This window comes from Danio rerio, chromosome 5, assembly GCF_052040795.2.
Source record: "Danio rerio strain M-AB ecotype USA chromosome 5, GRCz13ab, whole genome shotgun sequence".
Classification (NCBI taxonomy): Eukaryota; Metazoa; Chordata; class Actinopteri; order Cypriniformes; family Danionidae; genus Danio; species Danio rerio.
This window is the reverse complement of record NC_141025.1, coordinates 1,332,628-1,354,545: the sequence shown is the minus strand read 5'-3', so window position 1 is coordinate 1,354,545 and position 21,918 is coordinate 1,332,628. Positions and strand designations below refer to the sequence as shown.

The 21,918-nt window shown below is 40.7% G+C and overlaps 1 protein-coding gene across 2 annotated transcripts in view; it reads right to left on the bottom strand.

Moving 5' to 3' along the window:
• Positions 1-1,894: 1,894 nt before the first annotated feature.
• Positions 1,895-21,918, bottom strand: part of ythdc2 (YTH domain containing 2) — a 57,701-nt gene continuing 37,677 nt past the window's right edge. Inside the window, exons 21-30 of one of the 2 annotated variants that reach the window (XR_015490713.1) lie at positions 19,789-20,061; positions 19,193-19,319; positions 17,045-17,244; positions 16,673-16,871; positions 15,572-15,669; positions 14,855-15,479; positions 8,542-8,656; positions 7,895-8,101; positions 7,488-7,670; positions 1,895-3,972 (exon numbers count right to left, since the gene is read on the bottom strand). Coding sequence is in view for 1 of the 2 variants with exons in the window: in XM_087253097.1 (XP_087109223.1) it covers positions 3,919-3,972; positions 7,488-7,670; positions 7,895-8,101; positions 8,542-8,656; positions 14,855-15,141; positions 15,572-15,669; positions 16,673-16,871; positions 17,045-17,244; positions 19,193-19,319; positions 19,789-20,061 (1,743 nt within the window). In the remaining variant the exon portion in view is untranslated. The remainder of the gene's footprint in view (positions 3,973-7,487; positions 7,671-7,894; positions 8,102-8,541; positions 8,657-14,854; positions 15,480-15,571; positions 15,670-16,672; positions 16,872-17,044; positions 17,245-19,192; positions 19,320-19,788; positions 20,062-21,918) is intronic. The other variant, XM_087253097.1, reaches the window with a different exon arrangement.

Genomic DNA, 21,918 nt, shown 5'->3' with positions numbered 1-21,918 from the left:
TTACTGGAGGACCGTGAGTGTGTTTTTTAAATGTACGCATTCCTTCAGGTTTAAAGCAACATAAAAAAAAAAAACATGCAAAATAAGTTCAATAATATATATACATTCACTGGCCACTTTATTAGGTACACCCGTCCAACTGCTCGTTAACTTAAATTTCTAATCAGCCAATCACATGGCAGCAACCCAATGCATTTCGGCATGTAGACATGATCAAGACGATCTGCTGCAGTTCAGACTGAGCATCAGAATGGAGAAGAAAGACTTTGAACGTGGCATGGTTGTTGCTGCCAGACGGGCTGCTCTGAGTATTTCAGAAACTGCTGATCTACTGGGATTTTCACGCACAACCCTCTCTAGGCTTTACATAGAATGCTCCGACAAAGAGGAAATATCCAGTGAGCGGCAGTTCTGTGGGCGCAAATGCCTTGTTGATGAGGTCAGAGGTCAGAGGAGAAATATAAAGGAAATATTTCCCATTTTCATAAGGCTTTTTTCAAGACATCCATATTTTCCCATTTCAGGCCTCTTTTCAGATTTTTAAATCCTCCATCCTTTACCACAGCAGACCGATACATCAACTGCATTACAGCTGCCGCTGCACCAATCCGCCTGTCAATCTCACGCTCCATCCTTCCCTCACTCCTGAACAAAATCCCGAGATACTTGAACTCCTCCACCTGGGGTAAAGACTTTCCTTCAACCTGGAGAGGGCAGGCCACCTTTATCTGTTGGAGCACCATGGCCTCAGACTAGGAGGTGCTGCTTCTGTAAGGGGCCGGTGCATTGTGGAACAGGTTGTGGTCATAGGATAGGCACAGAATCTGGCTCCTGGGACATGTTTGGATTTTCGCATCTTCAAAACACTCATCCTCTTCAAGATAATTCAGTTTTCCAGCTTTGTCTTCTTTGCGAGTACTTTTCTAGCCTTTTCTCCAGACATTTTCAAGACTGTCAGATTATTTTTTTTGTTTCAGATTCCCGTTTTCCCACTAGATTTTTGTGCTTTTCTGAAGCCATTTTTACATTTTGATGACTTTTCCATTGTAAAAACTTCGTCTTTTTCAAGATGTTTTCAAGACTTTCAAGGTTTTTCCTTTTTTTTCAGGTTTCTGTTTTTCCAAGACTAATTTTTTTTCATAACTGTTTATATTTTTACATTATTTTTCAGAACATTTGCAGATTTTTCTACACTTTTAGATATTTTCTTAATTTTTCAAGACTCAGGACCCTATCATAAACAGCTCTGCCTCAATGCCTTCTTCACCTCTTTCAGAGGGGGGCTTCTTCAGTTTATTTAAGACCATCTGCATCTGTGTTATGTGATTATTATGATCAGTATTATTGATTATCTGCAGATTTATATTTGCTTTAATAAACACAAGTGTAGATGTGTCCAGCTGTGGGGTTTTGGAGACGTCTGCATCAGCATATGTGGATAAGAACAGGACGCAATTGACTCTTAAAGGGATTGAGAGACGAGTCTCTGATTAGTTTAATGCAGGTTATGCTCAAAACACACCCAGAACTCATTAAGAGAATCAGCTCAACCCTGTTAGACCATGCGCAGAGCGGACTGTTCCATCCTTATAATAGCAGAAGTGGATTCAGACACGCTCTTATTGCGCTTGTGCCATGAGCTTTAGACCTTGTGCTTAGAATTGTAATATAGAGCCCCAAATCAGATGTTTTTGTAATAGTTTCCTCAATGTTTTACTGAAAAAAGTCATGAAAATCAAAACAGCTGTAGTGTAAAATAAAAGAAAAACTAAATAAAAAATGAAGGAAACTTAAAATATCAAAGAGTGACAAAAATGAACAAGTTAAAGAAAAGCATTTTAAAGGGCCTAAAAGCAGCATTATTATATGATCTGCACGATAGAGGAGAGTCTCATAAATGCAGCGAGATGTTTATTGCAGATTCCAGATTTGCATGAGAACATGAGAAGCCCTGAACATTCATCAAAACTGATTAAAGTGCAAATCAATGAAAAACAAGCTGAACTTTGGCTTGAGGTTGTCCACTATTGGTGTGCTGAATTCATTCAGTCAGAGATGAAGATTAAAACACACTTAATGCATAAAACATTTCAAACTAAAGCAACATTATAGCATGAGCTCACAGTCAAATACAGTAAACTAGCAGACGCTTCAACACTCGTGCAAAACCATCACGACAGAAACATTCAAATAAAACACACTGAACAGAAGATTTATAAAAACTGCATCCATAAAACAGACTGCTGAGGTTTAGGAGGCTCGAAACAAACCAAGAACATCATTTTCCACAACGGTGAGATCTTTAAACCTTCATCTTCAGAATTTCTGAATAATTTTTCAGAACAAACACCTGAATGTTCAGAAATCAGAACACATCTGAAACAAACTAAATGTCAAAAACCTCAAGAAGAAATATGAAACCAGTCAAGTAACATGAGGGGAGGATGAAATGAGAATAACTGAAAGTTATGAAACAATCTCTATAAACTCTTGAAAAATCTTTTTTAAATAAAGAAAATGAGTGGAGATGAAGTGACAGTTTATGAAGCAAATAATAAAGGAAGAAATTAAATGAAATCGCAATTAACCAATTATCAAAACTGTTAAAGATTACGCAAAAATGAAAAAACAAAACTCAAGTAAAACAAGTGTAATGATACAAAATAAAAAAAATGAAAATAAAAATGGAATAAAGTGGAAAAAGTTATGGGGAAAAAAATCTCTCAAAAAGTGAAACATTTTGTGAATATAAATGAAGAGGAATAAATCATGAACAAACTTTTTTTAATGAAAAGAATCTCAGTCAAGTAAAATGGGTGGGGAAAAGTGAAGAATTATATTAAAAAATTAAGGAAAATTATAAAATTTGCATACAAAAATTAAATGAAAATGATGAAAAAAATATCTCAAAAATCTTGAAATTTGTGAAACAACCTCCAAAATATCTTGAAAAATCTTTTTTTTTAATGAAGAAATGAGTGGAGATAATGTGACTAATTAATAAAAAAAATGAAAAGTTGTGAAGAGAACCATCTTAGAAAAAGTCACAAAAAAAGTCTTGAAAATTTGAAAAAACAAAACAAAACAAACAAAAAACCCGCAATAAATCAATTATCAAAAAAGTAAAAAAAAGATGCAAAAATGAAAAGAAAAGAAAAAAAAGAAAATAAATTCACAAATCAAAAGGACTGAAGAATAAAAAATGACGGGGAAAAAAGCTCTGAAAAAATGAAAAGCTAAATGAAAAACTAAAATAATGAAAAAAAAAATCTCAGTAAAAAATATCAAAATATTAAAATAAATAAAAAAATCCCAGTCAAGTAAAATAGTGAGTGTGTGGGGGGGGGGGTTTTTTTAAATATAATTTTTCACTTTTCAAGGAAGAAATACACACAAAAATGTGTTAGGTAAAATAAAACTAAATATCAAAGAAGAAAACAAAAAACATGAAAATAAAAGAAAATTCAATTCAGAAAAAAAACATGAAAATAAAAAAAAACAAGTAAAACAAACTTGGTGTATTGATACACAAATAAAAATAAGATAAATGTAATAAATGAGTTAAGAAAAAAACCTGAGAAAACATGGGAAAAAGGTCAAGACAAAATAAATTAAAATTAAATAAAAGGAAAACCACAAATCTCAAAAAGTGGTAAAAACATCAATAAAGGTGCACTTACTGGAGCAGCAGCAGAAGGACTGAAGATACGAAGATATGAGTCCTGTTTATTTCCTGCATGAAAGATGAAGAGCAAATGTCTGGTTTTGCTTCTGAAAGAAGTGTGTTTTTCTGTCCTTTCTCTCTTTGATGATAAACTGCGCTGAGGACTGCAGTTTCTCCAGTAAATGTGTGTGTGTTTCGATGACGCTGTTTCTCTGATGAGTGTGTTCATCTGCAGGATTTGCATGTCCATTGCTTTACAATTTCTCCCACAGCTGCAATAACTGATTCCCTGTGTGTGGCTCCAGCTCCTGCACACACACACACACACACAAACACACACAGAAACAAACACACACAATTATAAAAATTGATTTGTTAAAAAAAAAAAAAAAAAAAACGTTTCTGTTACCGTACCGTCAACTTCCTGTTACTCAACCTTCTGTTATCTTCAACTCTATTTCCGACCAGCTAGTCGCCTGTTACCTTCCGTCAATTGTTACCTTCGTCCATTCTGTTACCTACCGCCAACTCTGTTACTAATCGTCAACTCTGTTACTAATCGTCAACTCTGTTACTAACCGTCAACTCTGTTACTAACCGTCAACTCTGTTACCAATCGTCAACTCTGTTACCAATCGTCAACTCTGTTACTAATCGTCAACTCTGTTACTAACCGTCAACTCTGTTACTAATCGTCAACTCTGTTACTAATCGTCAACTCTGTTACTAACCGTCAACTCTGTTACTAACCGTCAACTCTGTTACCAATCGTCAACTTTGTTACCAATCGTCAACTTTGTTACCAATCGTCAACTCTGTTACTAATCGTCAACTCTGTTACCAACCGTCAACTCTGTTACCAACCGTCAACTCTGTTACCTATCATCAACTCTGTTATTAATCGTCAACTGTTACCTATCGTCAACTCAGTTACCGGCCATTAACTCTGTTACCAGCCGTTAACTCTGTTACCTACCATCAACTCTGTTACCTACTGTCAACTCTGTTACCAATCGTCAACAATATTACCAATCGTCAACTTAGTTACTTATCGTCAACTGCTACCTTCGTCCACTCTGTTGCCTATCGTCAACTGTGTTACCTTTGACAACTCATTTACCTACCGTCAACTCTGTCAACTACCATCAACTACCATCAACTGTTAGCGTCAACTCGGTTATCTGTCAACTCTGTTACCTTCTGTCAGCTCTCTTATCTATTGTTAACTGTTACCGTCAACTCTAGTTATCTGTCAAATTTCTGTTACCTACTGTCAACTCTGTTATCTTCGACAACTCTGTTACCTACTGTCGACTGTTACCTACCGTCAACTATTACCTACTGTCGACTGTTACCTACCATCAACTCTGTTACCTACGGTCAACTCTGTTACCTATCGTCAACACTTACCTAGTCAACTCTGTTACCTTCGTCAACTCTGTTACCTTCCGTCAACTGTTATAACAAACTCTGTTACCTACCGTCAACTGTTACCTACTGTTGACTGTTACCTACCATCAACTCTGTTACCTATCGTCAACACTTACCTAGTCAACTCTGTTACCTACCGTCAACTGTTACCATCAACTCGGTTACCTACAGTTGACTGTTACCTACAATCAACTCTGTTAACTACGGTCAACTCTGTTACCTACGCTCAACTCTGTTACCTACGCTCAACTCTTGTTACCTATCATCAACACTTACCTAGTCAACTTTGTTACCTTCGTCAACTCTGTTACCTACCGTCAACTCTGTTACCTACGGTCAACTCTGTTACCTACTGTCAACTCCGTTACCTATCATCAACACTTACCTAGTCAACTGTTACCTTCGTCAACTTGGTTACCTACCATCAACTCTGTTACCTACAATCAACTGTTACCTACTGTCGACTGCTACCTACCATCAACTCTGTTACCTATCGTCAACACTTACCTAGTCAACTCTGTTACCTTCTGTCAACTGTTACCATCAACTCGGTTACCTACAGTCAACTATGTTACCTACTGTCAACTGTTACCTACTGTTGACTGTTACCTACAATCAACTCTTACCTACGCTCAACTCTGTTACCTTCGCTCAACTCTTGTTACCTATCATCAACACTTACCTAGTCAACTTTGTTACCTTCGTCAACTCTGTTACCTACCGTCAACTCTGTTACCTACCGTCAACTCTGTTACCTATCATCAACACTTACCTAGTCAACTCGGTTACCTACCATCAACTCTGTTACCTACCATCAACTGTTACCTTCTGTCGACTGTTACCTACTGTCGACTGTTACCTACCATCAACTCTGTTACCTACGGTCAACTCTGTTACATATCATCAACACTTACCTAGTCAACTCTGTTACCTTCGTCAACTCGGTTACCTACCGTCAACTCTGTTACCTACCGTCAACTGTTACCTACTGTCAACTGTTACCTACCATCAACTCCGTTACCTACGGTCAACTCTGTTACCTATCATCAACACTTACCTAGTCAACTCTGTTACCTTCCGTCAACTGTTACCATCAACCCGGTTACCTAACATCAACTGTTACTTATCAACTTTGTTATCTATCGTTAACTGTTACCTACTGTAAACTCTGCTACCTAGTTAACTGTTATCATCAACTTTGTTACCTTCTGTCAACTGTTACCATCAACTCGGTTACCTACAGTCAACTATGTTACCTACTGTCAACTGTTACCTACTGTTGACTGTTACCTACAATCATCTCTGTTAACTACGGTCAACTCTGTTACCTACGCTCAACTCTTGTTACCTATCATCAACACTTACCTAGTTAACTTTGTTACCTTCGTCAACTCGGTTACCTACCGTCAACTCTGTTACCTACCATCAACTCTGTTACCTACGGTCAACTCTGTTACCTACGGTCAACTCTGTTACCTATCATCAACACTTACCTAGTCAACTGTTACCTTCGTCAACTCGGTTACCTACCGTCAACTCTGTTACCTACGGTCAACTCTGTTACCTACTGTCAACTCTGTTACCTATCATCAACACTTACCTAGTCAACTGTTACCTTCGTCAACTTGGTTACCTACCATCAACTCTGTTACCTACCATCAACTGTTACCTACTGTCGACTGTTACCTACCATCAACTCTGTTACCTACGGTCAACTCTGTTACCTATCATCAACACTTACCTAGTCCACTCTGTTACCTTCGTCAACTCGGTTACCTACCATCAACTCTGTTACCTACGGTCAACTCTGTTACCCATCATCAACACTTACCTAGTCAACTCTGTTACCTTCATCAACTCGGTTACCTACCGTCAACTCTGTTACCTACCGTCAACTGTTACCTACTGTCAACTGTTACCTACCATCAACTCTGTTACCTACGGTCAACTCTGTTACCTATCCTCAACACTTACCTAGTCAACTCTGTTACCTTCATCAACTCTGTTACCTTCCGTCAACTGTTACCATCAACCCGGTTACCCACCATCAACTCTGTTACCTAACAACTTTGTTATCTATCGTTAACTGTTACCTACTGTCAACTCTGCTCCCTAGTTAACTGTTATCATCAACTGTGTTATCTGTCAACTCTGTAACTGTCAAATTTCTGTTAACGTCAACTCTGTTACCTACTGTTAACTGTTAACTACCATCAACTCTGTTACCTATAGTCAACTGTTAGTCAACTCTTTTATCTGTCAAATTTCAGTTACTCTCAACTTTCTGTTACAGTCAACATTAAGGAAAATGAATTAAATATCCTTGAAATGTACCTGTAATTCTAGATAATGTGTGCGTTTGTGTGTGTTTATATGAGTGTGGTTGTGTCACCTGAGCGTCTCTGCTGATCTGCACTTTCTTGTTGTCGTTCCAGGGGTTCAGCAGTTTGTGTGTGAGCTGGAAGGCCAGACTCTCAGTGTGTATCCACTGCACCGAAAACACTCCACCCAGACCAGAGGAGCCGAAGTCCAGACAGCGCTCGCTGCTCACTGCAGACGTCATGCGTGCATATCCCTGAGACACAGAGAGAGAATTCTACATTGTTATAAATGAATCATCATCATCATTTTCTCCTAAATTGTTGACTATTAAATATACTTTTAAATGCGTCATTAAAACTATTATCTTTAGAAATGTGTTGAACAAATCTTCTCTAAACAGATATTAAAGAAAGATCCGCCCAGTGTGTGTCTGAGTATCTGTGTGTGTGTGTGTGTGTGTGTGTGTGTGAGAGAGACCTGGAAGTGTCCAGACCCCTGCACAGAGAACACCAGGAAGACTGCACTGCTGTTCTGGAAGGCTCGGTTCAGCTTCTGCTCGTTGTTGGGTGTGGTGGACCAGACGCTCCGCTGCTGCGACAGCTCGATGTTACGGGGGTTACTGCTCTTCATGATGAAGTAGCGTACGCTAGAGTGCGGCGCGCGCACACACGCTGACATGCTAACCTGCACACGCAACACACACACGCAGAGTGAGAGTAAGCAGACCATCAGAAACACACAGCACGCACAAAACACAAACACTGAGTCATGCTGCAGAAAAACACATACACACACGTTTACAGGGACACTCTATAGGGGTAATGTATTTTATACAGTAAAACCGCTTATCATATGGTCCTCCCCCACCCCTAAACCAAATCCTCACAGGAAATCTGATTATTAAATAACATTTTGAATTATAGGGACACAAGGTGTGACCCTGTAAACCACCCATAGCCATGTCATTATTAACTTTGTGTCCCTGTAAACCACATGTATTAGCACACACACAGACAGAGCTGAGGGCGACACACACATGGGCTTGAGACACAGTGAGCTGAGCAGGGCTTCGGAAACACACACGCAGACACAATCACACAGTTGAGAGCGACACCCACACACACCAAAGCAGCGGATGGAGACGTCGGCCCCTCAGAGATCCCACAGGGTGCCAGATCCTCCTCCTGATGGCGAGAGTGATGCATTCTGGGATTCTTCAGCTGAGATGCCAGTCGAGGTCTGCGGGACACACAAACACTGATGACACTGCAGATACCTCATTTACACACATCTACTACATCAATAACATTTCACAGCAAACAAATAACATTATAAATATGAAAAAGAAACAATTTTCAGCTTCTGATTAGGCCAAACTTACCACAAATAGTAAAAATTACAACAAAAAAATTATAATTTTTGTATTATATTACTAGTCAGCATTATAGGTTTTCAGAAATGTGTTTCACAAATTCAACTGTTGATGCTGATAATTAAAATAAAAAACATCCAATATTGACCAATATATCAATCAAATATGAACTGTTATGGCAGAATTATCACTATTAAAAATTACAAGCTTTCAGAAATGTTATGTTTCGCATATGGGGCGGCACGGTGTCTCCTCACAGCATAAAGGTCATTGGTTCAAGCCCCAGCTGGGTCAGTTGGTGTTTCTGAGTTTGCATGTTCTCTCTATGTTGGCGTGGGTTTCCTCCGGGTGCTCCGGTGTCCCCCACAGTTCAAACACATGCGCTTTAGAGGAATTGATCAACTAAACTGGCCGTATATTGTATGAGTGTGCGTGTGAATGAGTGTGTTTGGGTGTTTCCCAGTTCTGGGTTGTGGCTGGACGGGTATCCGCTGTGTAAAACATATGCTGGAATAGTTGTCGGTTGATTTCGCTGTGGCAACCTCTAATAAATAAGGGAATAAGCCAAAGGAAATATAATGAATGAATGAATGAATGAATGAATGAATGTTCCACTAATCTACTCAATCATGCAGGTAATTAAAGTAAGTAAAAAATATTGGTCGAACTGTTATGGCAGAATTATTATAAGGATTATACGTTTTCCAAAATGTTGTTTCACCAACCTACCTGCTTTTGCTGATCATTAAAATAATTAAAAAACACTAAATATTCACCGATCTATCGGTCAACATAGAATAGTTATGGCAGTATTTTACGTTTTTTTAGAAATGTAATGTTCCACAAACCTACCTATGATGCTGACACTCAAAAAAACAAAAAATAGTTTGAGAATAATCAGCGCACATGGCACCAGGACACCCTAGGCTGGAAGTCAATAGACTGATTTCACGCGGCCGCCATTTTCAAAAGCGAAATCGAGGCTGCGGTGGGAAGAAAACTGGAAGTATCATTGGGAGTCACATAGAAATGTTGTGTAACTGGCTGTATATCTTATCAGCGAAGAGAAAGTGACACAAATTTATTATTTCTCCGCCTTCCGGGTGACCCGAGGGTCCGTTCTGAATGAATGGTGAACGTAAAAAGGGATATCAGAGCTCATTTTCAGCTAAGTTAAGGGAAATGGCACTAGTTAGCGAACGTTTTCTTTCCCAAACACACGTTTTAGATGCCATTCATCAAACTCGAGTTAATAAACTGATTCTTTCACTATATTAGACTCGTCACGATACTGAATTAAAAGAAAGACTGGCAATTTCGCGCTATGATAGCTTTCTTAAAACAGCGCTGATTTGCCATTGTGTTCACAAGTTCAATAGACATGATTGTGATTGGCCGAGAAGGTCATCAGTTCACCCACCGCTGTATACCGAGCACAAAAAAAGTCGAGCCAAGGGATCTGCTTGATGACTCGACTGGTCCTGACGACTGCTTCGCGCTCCAGTCTGTATATCTGTGTTTGCACTGGGTGAAGAGCGGTAAACTGAGTGCAAACCAAACACAGATACACAGAGACTGAAGATCAGTCAAGTCATCCGCGCTCAGCAGCGCTTCCATGTTAGCGGGAAATCGCCGGGTTTAAAACTTCAGGACCAGGACAACACTATTACAGACAACACGAGGGCGTGCTGCAGAGGACTGCAGTGTTTTACTGCTCACCTGGTTACACAGGCTGAAGCAGGAAAGAGTCCTCACGGTGTTTAACTAGTGCCATGAGCTGAAGCCTAGGAGGACACTTAAGCGTATCATTGAGATTGTGATCTTGTTTGATGCTAAATTGCTTTTAACTGTTTAAAATAAACTTACTGAATGATATTAAAGTAATGGTTACACCATTTCTGCATTTTGAAATCTCGGCAGCAGCTGGAGGTGTGTTGTACACAGCAAGTTACTGCAATGTTTACAGTGCTCGTCCTATACTTCCGGGTTTCTTTCCATCGCAGCCTCGCTTTGGTTCTTTAAAATGCGTGAAATAAGCGTATGATGAACTTTGTGGTTGTATCATCTGATTTCGAACCGTATGTCTTGGACACTCGAGTAAAGAGAGAAGCACAGCAGTCAACTGATCACCACTTGGCGGCAGATGAGGACGGACAAACCCAGCAGACCCAAGTGTATTGAGAGGATACTCTCGTAATGTCTGGCTGAGCCAAATCAGAGGGATTCTCAACTCTCGCCTCTGGAGGCTGGAGACATTGAGACTGAGTGGTATATGATCTCCGACTCCATTGTTGATGCAACTGTGAGAAGCTGTGGCTGTGAGGCCTGAGAAGTCTGTCGTGGCAGCAATTCATGAACCAGTGGTGGATACCGGAAGGATGCCGTCAAGCTGCAGGAGGACTCCTACCAGACGGGGTTAACCTGTAGGACCCCCGAAGCAGCTGCCGGGTACTGATGGGCCAAGCGTGCTGCTGCTCGAGCAGTTGCAGAAGGAAAAACTCGGGCCTGGAAAGAGTTTGAGGAGACCATGGAAGAAGACCTCAAAGAAATTCTGGCAAACCCTCCAGCGCCTCAGCAGGGGAAAGCAGTTCCACATCAACACTGTATACAGCAGAGGAGGCAAGCTGTTGGCTTTGACTGGGGATGTTGTCGCATGGTGGAAGGAGTACTCTGAGGATCTCCTCAACCCCACTGACATGTCTTCCATTGAGGAGGCAGAAACTGGGAATGCAGTGCTGGACTCACCCGTCATCCAAGGTGAATTCACTGGGGGAGTCTGAAGCTCAGCAGTGGCACATCAATGGGTAGAGGAGATACACACTCTACCTCAAGTCTCTGGATATTGTAGGGCTGTCCTAGCTGACATGTCTCTACAATATTTTATGGAGGTCGGGGACAATACCTCCAGACTGGGCAACTGTGATGGTGGTTCCCAATTTTAAGAAGAAGGGTGTATTAAGAAGAGGGTGTATTAAGAAGAGGGTGTATTCCAACTATAGGGGAATAACACTCCTCAGCCTCCCTGGGAAAGACTATGCCAGAGTACTGACGAGGAGGATCCGAACGACAGTCAAACCTTAGATCACAGAGAAACAATGCAGAATTCATCCATGTCGTGGTCCCCAGGAGCAGCTCTGTACCCTCACCAGGGTGCTGGAGGGTTCATGGAAGTATGCCTAATCAGTCTACATGTGTTTCATTGATTTGGAGAAGGCGTTCAACCGTGTCCCTTGTGGCATTCTGTAGGAGGTGCTCTGGGAAAGGGGTCTGGTTTGGGGACCACAGGATTTCATCTGTTATTGACAGAGAATGTTGTTCCATCTCTAGGTTGGAGAAAAGTGCCTACTCCAGGTGGAGGATTGAGTATCTTGGGGTTTTGTTCACGAGTGAGGGAAGAATGTAGCATAAGACTGACAGGCTGATCAGTGCAGCAGTAAAGCGGTTGATATTCCAGTCTCTTATGGTAAAGAAGGAGCTGAGCTGAAAGGCAAAGCTCTTAATTTATTATTCAGTCTACGCTCCTATGCTTACTAATGGTCATGAGCTTTTTGTCATGACCGAAAGGACAAGATCTTGGATACAAGCAGCTGAAAAGATTTTCCTTTGCAGGGTGGCAGGATGTGATCTTACAGACAGAGTGACAGCACCAAGGGAGTTCTTCTGGCTTATCCCACCGGTGGGAGACCCAGGACCAGGGCCTTATATTAACACCCACTAAATGCGGGTAGATTTCGGCGGTGGCGTAAGACAGACACACCCACTAGCCACTTTGGCTGGTTGAAAATTATTTTCCCAGATAATAAGGGTGTCACGATCCTCCAAATCATCGATTCCATTACATTTTCGATTCTAAAGGCACGATTCGATTCGATTTTCGATTATGAATAATTAATTAATTAATGACCAATTAATTATTTGTAGCCTACCGTTTAAACTACCTGACCTGCATGGTCTGTGTTTTACCCATAAACAAATCATACAGTAAATGAATAAAGGCAAGATGCACACATAATTACCACCTGTCAATCACTTTTTCTGCGGGACTCGTGAATAGGCAGTGATCTGTGTCGTTATAATGGCGTCGGTAAAAAAGACGCACAAGCAACAGGAACCAGCCAACAGTATCTGAGGAGTTCGCTAAAATGACTAAGTACAAGTGAGTGAAAGATTGAAGCAGTCTACTGATCCTCTGACTGCCTGAACCCGCTGTCTCGAGCCCATGGCTGTGTGTGCGTCTGTGTCTGTGTGTGTCAGAGGTAGAGAGGAAGGAGGGCTGCTCAGAAATGCTACACGCCACTGTGGATGTCAAATCGTTGTCGTTCTAAAATGCCATTTAAAAACAAAGACAGTGTAAACAGGGCCTGAGTATGTACTTTTCGCGAGCGGCTTTGCAACGGGGGCGGGCGGAGGATCGCGATGCCGGTGTTGTCTATCGGACGAACCGTACGTAATACGTACATAGCAGAGCTTGCAAAACTGTGTTTTTTTTTGTCGACAACACGAATGTTGTCAACATAACTCACTGGAAATCCAAAATGCCTACACACCGGCGACTTCATTGAAAGAGGAGAGGGTTTAAGTTCTGTCGACGGGTCTCCTGCTTCTGCAGTTCAACAAGCCTGTTTTTTCCCGCTTGGCAAGCCAAGCTGACGTGACATGGGGGCGTGGCAGCATCGACGATTCTATTTTTTAATTTGATAATCGAAATTGAGCATAAATTTTGATCAATTTCGATTAAAAATCGAAATCGTGACACCCCTACCAGATAATAATTCTTTAAGGCACGGTTCGACAATAAGGATGGTCCAATATGCATGCACAGGCGATAGAGAAGCAACAAAACTGACTAAAATAATTGCGTTCGCAACTTTGCGCGAGCAAAGCAGGTGAATACCGAATGAGAGGATAATCAGCTGAGGTGATGTGCACTCCCGTTCCTTTTTGTGAAGCAACTGTGTCTAGAAACACAACTGATGCGATCGATTCTCTTTAAATAGACTGAACAAAAAGGAAGGAACGTGCACCTACAGTCTACAGTCTTGCTGCTTTCCAGAGCTCCACAGTTGACTTATTGTAAGCAGCGCCAGTTGCTTTCGCTTTAACCATTCTTTGAAAAGATAATTTATGGGTCAGTCATTAACCATGCGTGTGTGATCATCCTTTCATCATCACACAGTATGTTTTTACCTGCTTTCTTTTGCATTAATATGATTTAATTATCATTTTTTTACAATAACATTGCTTTAATGGGAGAATAACTCCCCATTTATGTGTAGTTCACTGGTGATCTGGGACCTTTAGCCAGGACATATGACTGTACATGTGTTCTGTTAAATAAAAAGTTTAGTATTCAGCTGTATTTTGCTTGTTTTGACAGACTTAAAATTTGTGGCTAAGAAATAATGAACTGTTTATGTATGGTGTGGTCAGAGATAAATTGGGTAAATCCTTCATTTTGGGCTCTGAACATTATGAAAACTAATTGTAATATATGAAATTCTGACCCATCTGCTCAGGATTATTGAGCAAACTCATACACGACACACAAAAAGTAAAATGAATGAGGAGGCATGTAGAGATAACGCAAACTCTAAATCAAGTAATTTTAGCATGTCAAAGTCATATTTATGCGTATAAAATATATTTTCCCAACAATAAAATTGTGACTAGTAAAAATGGCGAGTGGCTAGTAATGTTGGAAAAGTACTAGCCACAGAGGCTGGTGGTCAAAAAAGTTAATGTTAAGCCTGCTCAGGACACTGTAGTGACTACTGTAATGCTTGTCTCTCTGCACACCTGGGAGCGCCTCGGGAAAGCTGCTGGAATGTCTGGGAGAGGGAAGTCTAGGGTTCTCCTGAGACTGCTGCCCCCTTGATCCAGCCTTCGATAAGCTTTCAGCTTTTGAGTTTTAAAGTTTTATGTTCCACAAATCTACCTGCTGATAACTGCTGATAAAAATAAGTGAAAAACAGCTTGTATTGACCGATATATTGGTGTCCTGTTCACCCGTCCAGCATGAGTGTGTGAGTCTACAGTGTGTGTGTGAAGTGTCGAGCTTCTCTCACCTGTCGGGGCTGGCTGTGTCCTCCTGCTGTGGTGTGTCGGCTGTGTTCCTGCTGCGTCCGTGTGTGTGAGTGTATGAGCTGCTGTCCTCTGCGCTGACGGGTCGGGGTCTCTGGCCGATGCCGGTGGGCTGCTGCAGGCCTGCGCTCTGCTCCTCCGCCGACAGCACAGACACCAGCGTGCGGATGGTGGACTCGTCCAGCTGAGAGCAGGCCTTACTGGGGGAGCGGATCCGCCGCAGGAACACACTCTGCCAGCGCTGACGCAGGCCGAACACCAGCTCCGCCGTCTGACACACACACACACACACACAAGAAACACACACATGAAAAAATACATGTGGAAAATACACTTACACAAACTAATACACACACACACACACACACAAAGGAACCCCACACACAGAAAAAATAACAAACACACACAATAAAACACACACAAGAAAAAAACAACATGAAAATACAAGAAAACACACATGCAAAAACACACAAACACAGAGAATGAACTGTAGAATATCCATGAGCCAATCAGAATCCAGCATTCATCAGCCTGCAGTCTAGTATGACAGCAGGAGAGGACAGAGAGTAGAGCAAGCAGAGAGTAGAGTTTCTGACAGCCCAGTCCAGCCTGAAATTGATCCAGTGGTCGAGTGTGAGGTGAGCCTGCGTGTGTGTGTGTGTAGTATGAGAAATATGTGTGTAAACAGCAGAATTTCTAACCTCTGGGTCCAGCCTGAAGTTGATCCAGTGGTCGAGTGTGAGGTGAGCCTGTCGAGCGCTGCACTGATCCTCCACCTCACTGTCACTGCTGTCAGCAGCTGCAGAAAAACATGCTGAATTACTGTGTGTGTGTGTGTGTGTGTGTGTGAGAGAGAGAGAGAAAGGGAGCGAGGGAGAGTATGTGTGTGTATGCATAATCTGTGTATATTGTGTGTGTATGTATGTACACTGTGTGTTTGTTTGTGTTTGGAGGTTTCACTGCAGAAGTTAATGTGCAGCTCAACTCTCCGGTTTCCACCACAGGGTCTTTCCCACATCCGGGAGAGTTACGGTGTGGAGAAGCCCCAAAAGCGGCCCACCCAGACTGCTGATGCCCAGAGCAAAGCATGGGGGGATCATTGATGGTTTGGGCTTGATATCATGGCATTCAATGGCCCAATACTGGTGCTAGGTGGGTGCTGGATCACTGCCGAGGACTACCCAACTTGAGGACCACATGACCCAATGGGTCAAACATTGTATCCTGAATGCAGTGGTGTGTATCAGGATGATAATGCAGCAATACACACAGCAGGACTGGAGACAGAGTGGTCTTATTTGCATGACAGTGAAGTAGAACACCTTCCATGGCCTGCACAGTACCCAGAGCTATACATTATTGAGCACTTTTGGGGTGTTTTGGAGGAGCGAGTCAGGAAAGGTTTTCCTCCAGCAGCATCAGTAGAGACCTGAACACTATACTGAAGAAGAACAGCTCACAATCCCTCTGACTGCTGTGCAGGACTCCTGTCTGTCATTCACTACAGCAGCTGATGATGATGTATTAGGGAGGAAGAGCTTCACCATACTGAACAACTACTGCGCTCTAACACCAGGCCTTCAGTTTCACTGTTTATATCCGTTTACTGTGTGTGCTTCCATGTATGCGTGCGTGTATTTGTATGTATGCATGTTTATGCATGTACTGTATGTATGCATGTATGTGTATTGTGTATGAATTTGTGTAATTTTTGTTTGTACATAGATTGTATGTGTATAGTGTGTGCGCATATGTATGCACAGTATGTGTATGCGTGTTGTGTGTGTGTGCTGACTATTTACATCCTCTCTGAAGGACCGCCTCCTGGAGAGCGGAGCTGGGCAGTTTGGCTCCTCCCCCAAACAGGGCAATGGTGAGGGGTGTGACCGCAGTACAGCACCTGACACTGGCAATTCTATGAGCTCGCGTCATCTCATCATAGATCAGCCAATCGGTGGGCAGAGAATCAACGGCTGCTGCCTGCCCATTGGCAGGAGGGATCTGGGCAGAGAAAAAAACATATTAAACTATTTTCTACACACATTAATATACCGCTTGTTATAATTTGCAGTTAAAGTAAACAGCTGATTTACAGTATATTATATGAGGTAATATTACTGTATTTTTTGGCTGAATATACAGATTTTTAAAGCAAATTCAGCGTGGTGTCTGACCTTCTTGTACTGCGGCTGGCTGAGGACAGAAGTGGGGTGCAGTCGGACCTTCTTCTCTTTCTCTCCGCTGAGGCTCAGGCCGTCCCGATGGATCAGGTTTGGGTACATACCTGCCACCAGCGCCGCTTTTACCACCGCCCAGTTCTCTGAGTTTTGGTTTACATCACGGATGTCGCCGCCGCCCCGAGCACGCACAAAACCTGCAGAAAACTGATTTATTAAAGGCCTGTTTACAGGCCCAGGAGGAAAACTGACTTATTAAAAGCCTGTTCACAAGACCAGGAGGAAAACTCATTAGAAAGAAAACTGACTTAGAGGAAAACTGACTTATTAGGAGTAAAACTGATTTATTATGAGAAAAACTGACTTATTAGGAGGAAAACTGACTTATTAGGAGAAAAACTGACTTATTAGGAGAAAAACTGACTTATTAAAGGCCCGTTCACAAGACCAGGAGAAAAACTGACTTATTAGAAAAAAAACTGACTTATTAGGAGGAAAACTGACTTATTAGGAGAAAAACTGACTAATTAGGAGGAAAACAGAATCATTAAAGTCCTGTTCACAGGACGAGGAGAAAAACTGACTTATAAGAAGAAAAAGGGACTTATTATGAGGAGAACTAACTTGATAGGAGAAACAACTGACTTATTAGGAGGAAAACAGAATTATTAAAGGCCTGTTCACAAGACCAGGAGAAAAATTGACTTATTAGGACAAAAACAGACTAATTATTTAGTTATAACTATAACTTATTAAAAGCCTGTTCACAAGACCAGGAGGAAAACTCATTAGAAAGAAAACTGACTCATTAGGAATAAAACTGATTTATTATGAGAAAAACTAACTTATTAGGAGGAAAACTGATTTATTATGAGAAAAACTGATTTATTATGAGAAAAACTGACTTATTAGGAGGAAAACTGACTTATTAGGAGTAAAACTGATTTATTATGAGAAAAACTGACTTATTAGGAGGAAAACTGACTTATTAGGAAGAAAACTGACTTAATAGGAGAAAAACTGACTTATTAAAGGCCCGTTCACAAGACCAGGAGAAAAATGGACTTATTAGGACAAAAACAGACTAATTATTTAGTTATAACTATAACTTATTAAAAGCCTGTTCACAAGACCAGGAGGAAAACTCATTAGAAAGAAAACTGACTTAGAGGAAAACTGACTTATTAGGAGTAAAACTGATTTATTATGAGAAAAACTGACTTATTAGGAGGAAAACTGACTTATTAGAAGGAAAAACTGACTTATTAAAGGCCTGTTCACAAGACCAGGAGAAAAATTGACTTATTAGGACAAAAACAGACTAATTATTTAGTTATAACTATAACTTATTAAAAGCCTGTTCACAAGACCAGGAGGAAAACTCATTAGAAAGAAAACTGACTTATTAGGAGTAAAACTGATTTATTATGAGAAAAACTGACTTATTAGGAGGAAAACTGATTTATTATGAGAAAAACTGACTTATTAGGAGGAAAACTGACTTAATAAAGGCCTGTTCACAAGATTAGGAGGAAACCTGACTTATTAAAGGCTTGTTCACAGGACCAAGAGAAAAACTGATTTATTAGAAGGAAAACTGACTGAATAAAGGCCTGTTCACAGGATAAGGAAAAAAACTGATTTATTAGGAGGAAACTGGAGAAAACTGACTTATTAGGTAGGAAAAAGAAGAAAAACTGACTTAATAAAGCTCCGTTCACAAAACCAGGAGGAAAACTGACATATTAATGGACCATTCACAAGAGGAGGTACCCTGACTTATTATGAATTAATTAATTATTAATTAATGAATTATTATTAAAGGACCGTTTGCGCCAAGCACGATAATTATAAAGATAAAGATAAGATTTTTAACACATATACAGATGAAGTCAGATCTATTTGCCCTCCTGTTAAATCTGAATTCTTTTATATTTTTCCCCAATTTCTGTTTAATGAAGAGAACAGATTTCTTATCATAGAAGTGTTAAAAACTCATCTCTAATAACTGATTTATTTTCTCTCTGCCATGATGACAGCACAAAATATTAAACTAGGTACTCTTCAAGACACTAGTGTTCAGCTTTAAGTGACATTTAAAATTACTTATTAAATCTCTGAAACATGCAGGTAATATGTAGTGACCTGTGGCTCTCAGCTGTCCCAGAAGCTGCGTCCGCATGCTGACGATGATCTCCATGGTGGCCTGAGAGAGGAAGTTTTTCTCACAGAAAGCTCTTTCCCAGCCGTCACTGCGCGCTTTCTGCCACGCCTACAGAAACAAAACCAAAACACACTCATCAGCCAATCACAGAGCTCAAAAGCACAACTCATTATAATAATTAATCACATTTACAAGTTAGGTCTACATTATTCACTCTCCTGCGCAATATTTATTCATTTCAAATAATTCTCAACAGATTCAGGAATTTTTCACAGTATTTCCTCTAATATTTGTTCTTCTGGAGAAAGTCTTATTTGCTTTAATTCAGCTAGAATAAAAGCAGTTTTTAATTGTTTTAAAGCCATTTTAAATATCAATATTATTCACCCCTTCAGCAATATTAGTGTTGGATTGTCTCCAGAACAAACCACTGTTATACAATGACTTGCCTAATTACCCTAACTTTACCCTAATTACCCTAGTGAAGCCTTTACATGTCACTTTAAAGCTGAATACTAGTTTCTGGAGAAAAAAAAAAGGTAATGCTCATGCATGTGTGAAGCGTGTGACCTCTGACCTGGAAGGCCCTGAGCAAAGCCATGTGGTCGCTGAAGGTGTTGGCGGTGAAGCGTCTCCTGCAGAGCATCGCCACACGTCTTTGAGCGGCCTGAGCGGGCAGAACGAACGGCTCCCGATGGGCCAGCGTGCAGGCGATGGTGAGCACCGGGTCCAGACATTTCAACACCACCGCACACAGCACCATCTTCCCCAGGTGAGGCTCCACCGGCAGGTCTGCAAGGTGCAGGCCCAGCTCCGTCAGGTTCTCCCACGGATCCATGGCATCAATTGTCTGAAAGCGGAATAAATATTAGCTTTACAGAACAATTCAAGGTACATTTTCCATTCACTTTCCTTAAGTGTCTCTAGATGAGCATTCTGACAGAGTTTGCATACAGCTCTGGGATAGCAGAAATGCTGGTTTGTGTTTATGCACGAATGATAAAACTGCATGCTTAGTTGTGTAGTATACATATTTTTAATGCAACACCAATGCATGGCAATGCAAAAGCATTTTCATTATATATACAGTGGTTACTCGCTCTAACACGGTTTACTTTTCACGGTCTCGCAGATTTGTTTAGTGCAACTTGACACACTGCTTTTATTGCTTTTTTTTACAGCACATTGTGTTCTGCGTCCTGATGGGCTGTAGATCATTGTCAATCAATCTCCTCCTTGTCTCCTGTACAGTATAGAAAAGAGCTGCACAATTAATCGAAAAAAGATGGCGATCTTTAGTTAAGGAGAGAAGCAACAAGTCTTCACACTGTTTTACATACGCTGCTCAGCAATGTGGACACCTCCAAATGGTGTTGAAAGAGTCACACACTGTATTTATAAGGTATAATTCACCCCAAAAATTTTATTTCTGTCTTCATGTAATGATGTATTTGCAGCCGCAAAATCACACGTGATGTGAGCTGACCATTAGCTGTCACCACAGAGAGGGCGGGCGCGCGCCTGTGAATCAAGGTTGTTATAGTTAACGAAAACGAATGAAAAAACGAAAACTAAAATGTTAAATAATTGTGGTTAACTGAAATTAAAATAAAAACGAGTTTTTTCTAAAACTAGAACTAACTGAAACTGTATTGTGTGCATACAAAACTAACTGAAGCTAACTAGAATTATAGAAAAAACATTTTTCATTTTCGTGTTTGTAAATGTATGTAATTCATAATCTTATTGTAAGCCTTTTAGATGTAAATATAATCCGCGCTGCAGGTGTTTGTGTTTGACCCTTTCGCACCTCAGAGTCTCTTGCTGCCATTGGCCAGATCAAGCCGGCTCTCCTCCAGTCATCCTCGCTGTAGCTCCCGCGACAAAAACAACGAGTGGACATGACAGCAGCACGGTGACAGCATTAAATAAAGAGACTTAAAACTATTACTTTAACACATTTGTGCCCAGTAATGAGTTTTATTTCTGTATCGCAATAGCGAACAAATCTTTTTAACCGGATCTTCTAAGTGAACCGGTTGAACTAGTTCACCAAATCGAACTGAATCATTTGAAACGATTCGTGTCTACAGTAAGCACTTATCCACCAACTACTTACTTTATAACAAGCCTAATACCCCCTCTGACTCTAAATAATCCAGTATATACTCTCATTCAGTTATTAGAACAGCAACGTTACATTGAGAAGCGATGAACCGATAATACTGCGCATGCGTGATTCAGTGAACCAAACACAAACAGTACATGACAGCCTGCTGTATGACTGAACTGAACTTGGAACAACTGCAGCAGGGGTGAACCGAGGGCTTAAATGAGAGGATCTGGGGACAAAACGTAAGTTTATTTCATAACAGACAATAGTAATGGAGTTTAAATAAGTGAATCATGCTTCAGTTGGGTTGTAAAACTTTACTCTAAGACATTTTTCAGATCATCACTGAGCTAAACTGAACTGAACTGAACTTAAACACTAAAAACTGAACTACACTGTTCCAGTTACTATGACCATTTATGTGAAGCTGCTTTGACACAATCTACATTGTAAAAGCGCTGTACAAATAAAGCTGAATTGAATTGAATTTTAACTCACTGAAATGACTATTGCTGACTACATAATGTTGAGTCCTCACATCCATGTTAAATATCTGAATTTCCCATCACCAGGCCCGGATTAATAATTTAGAGG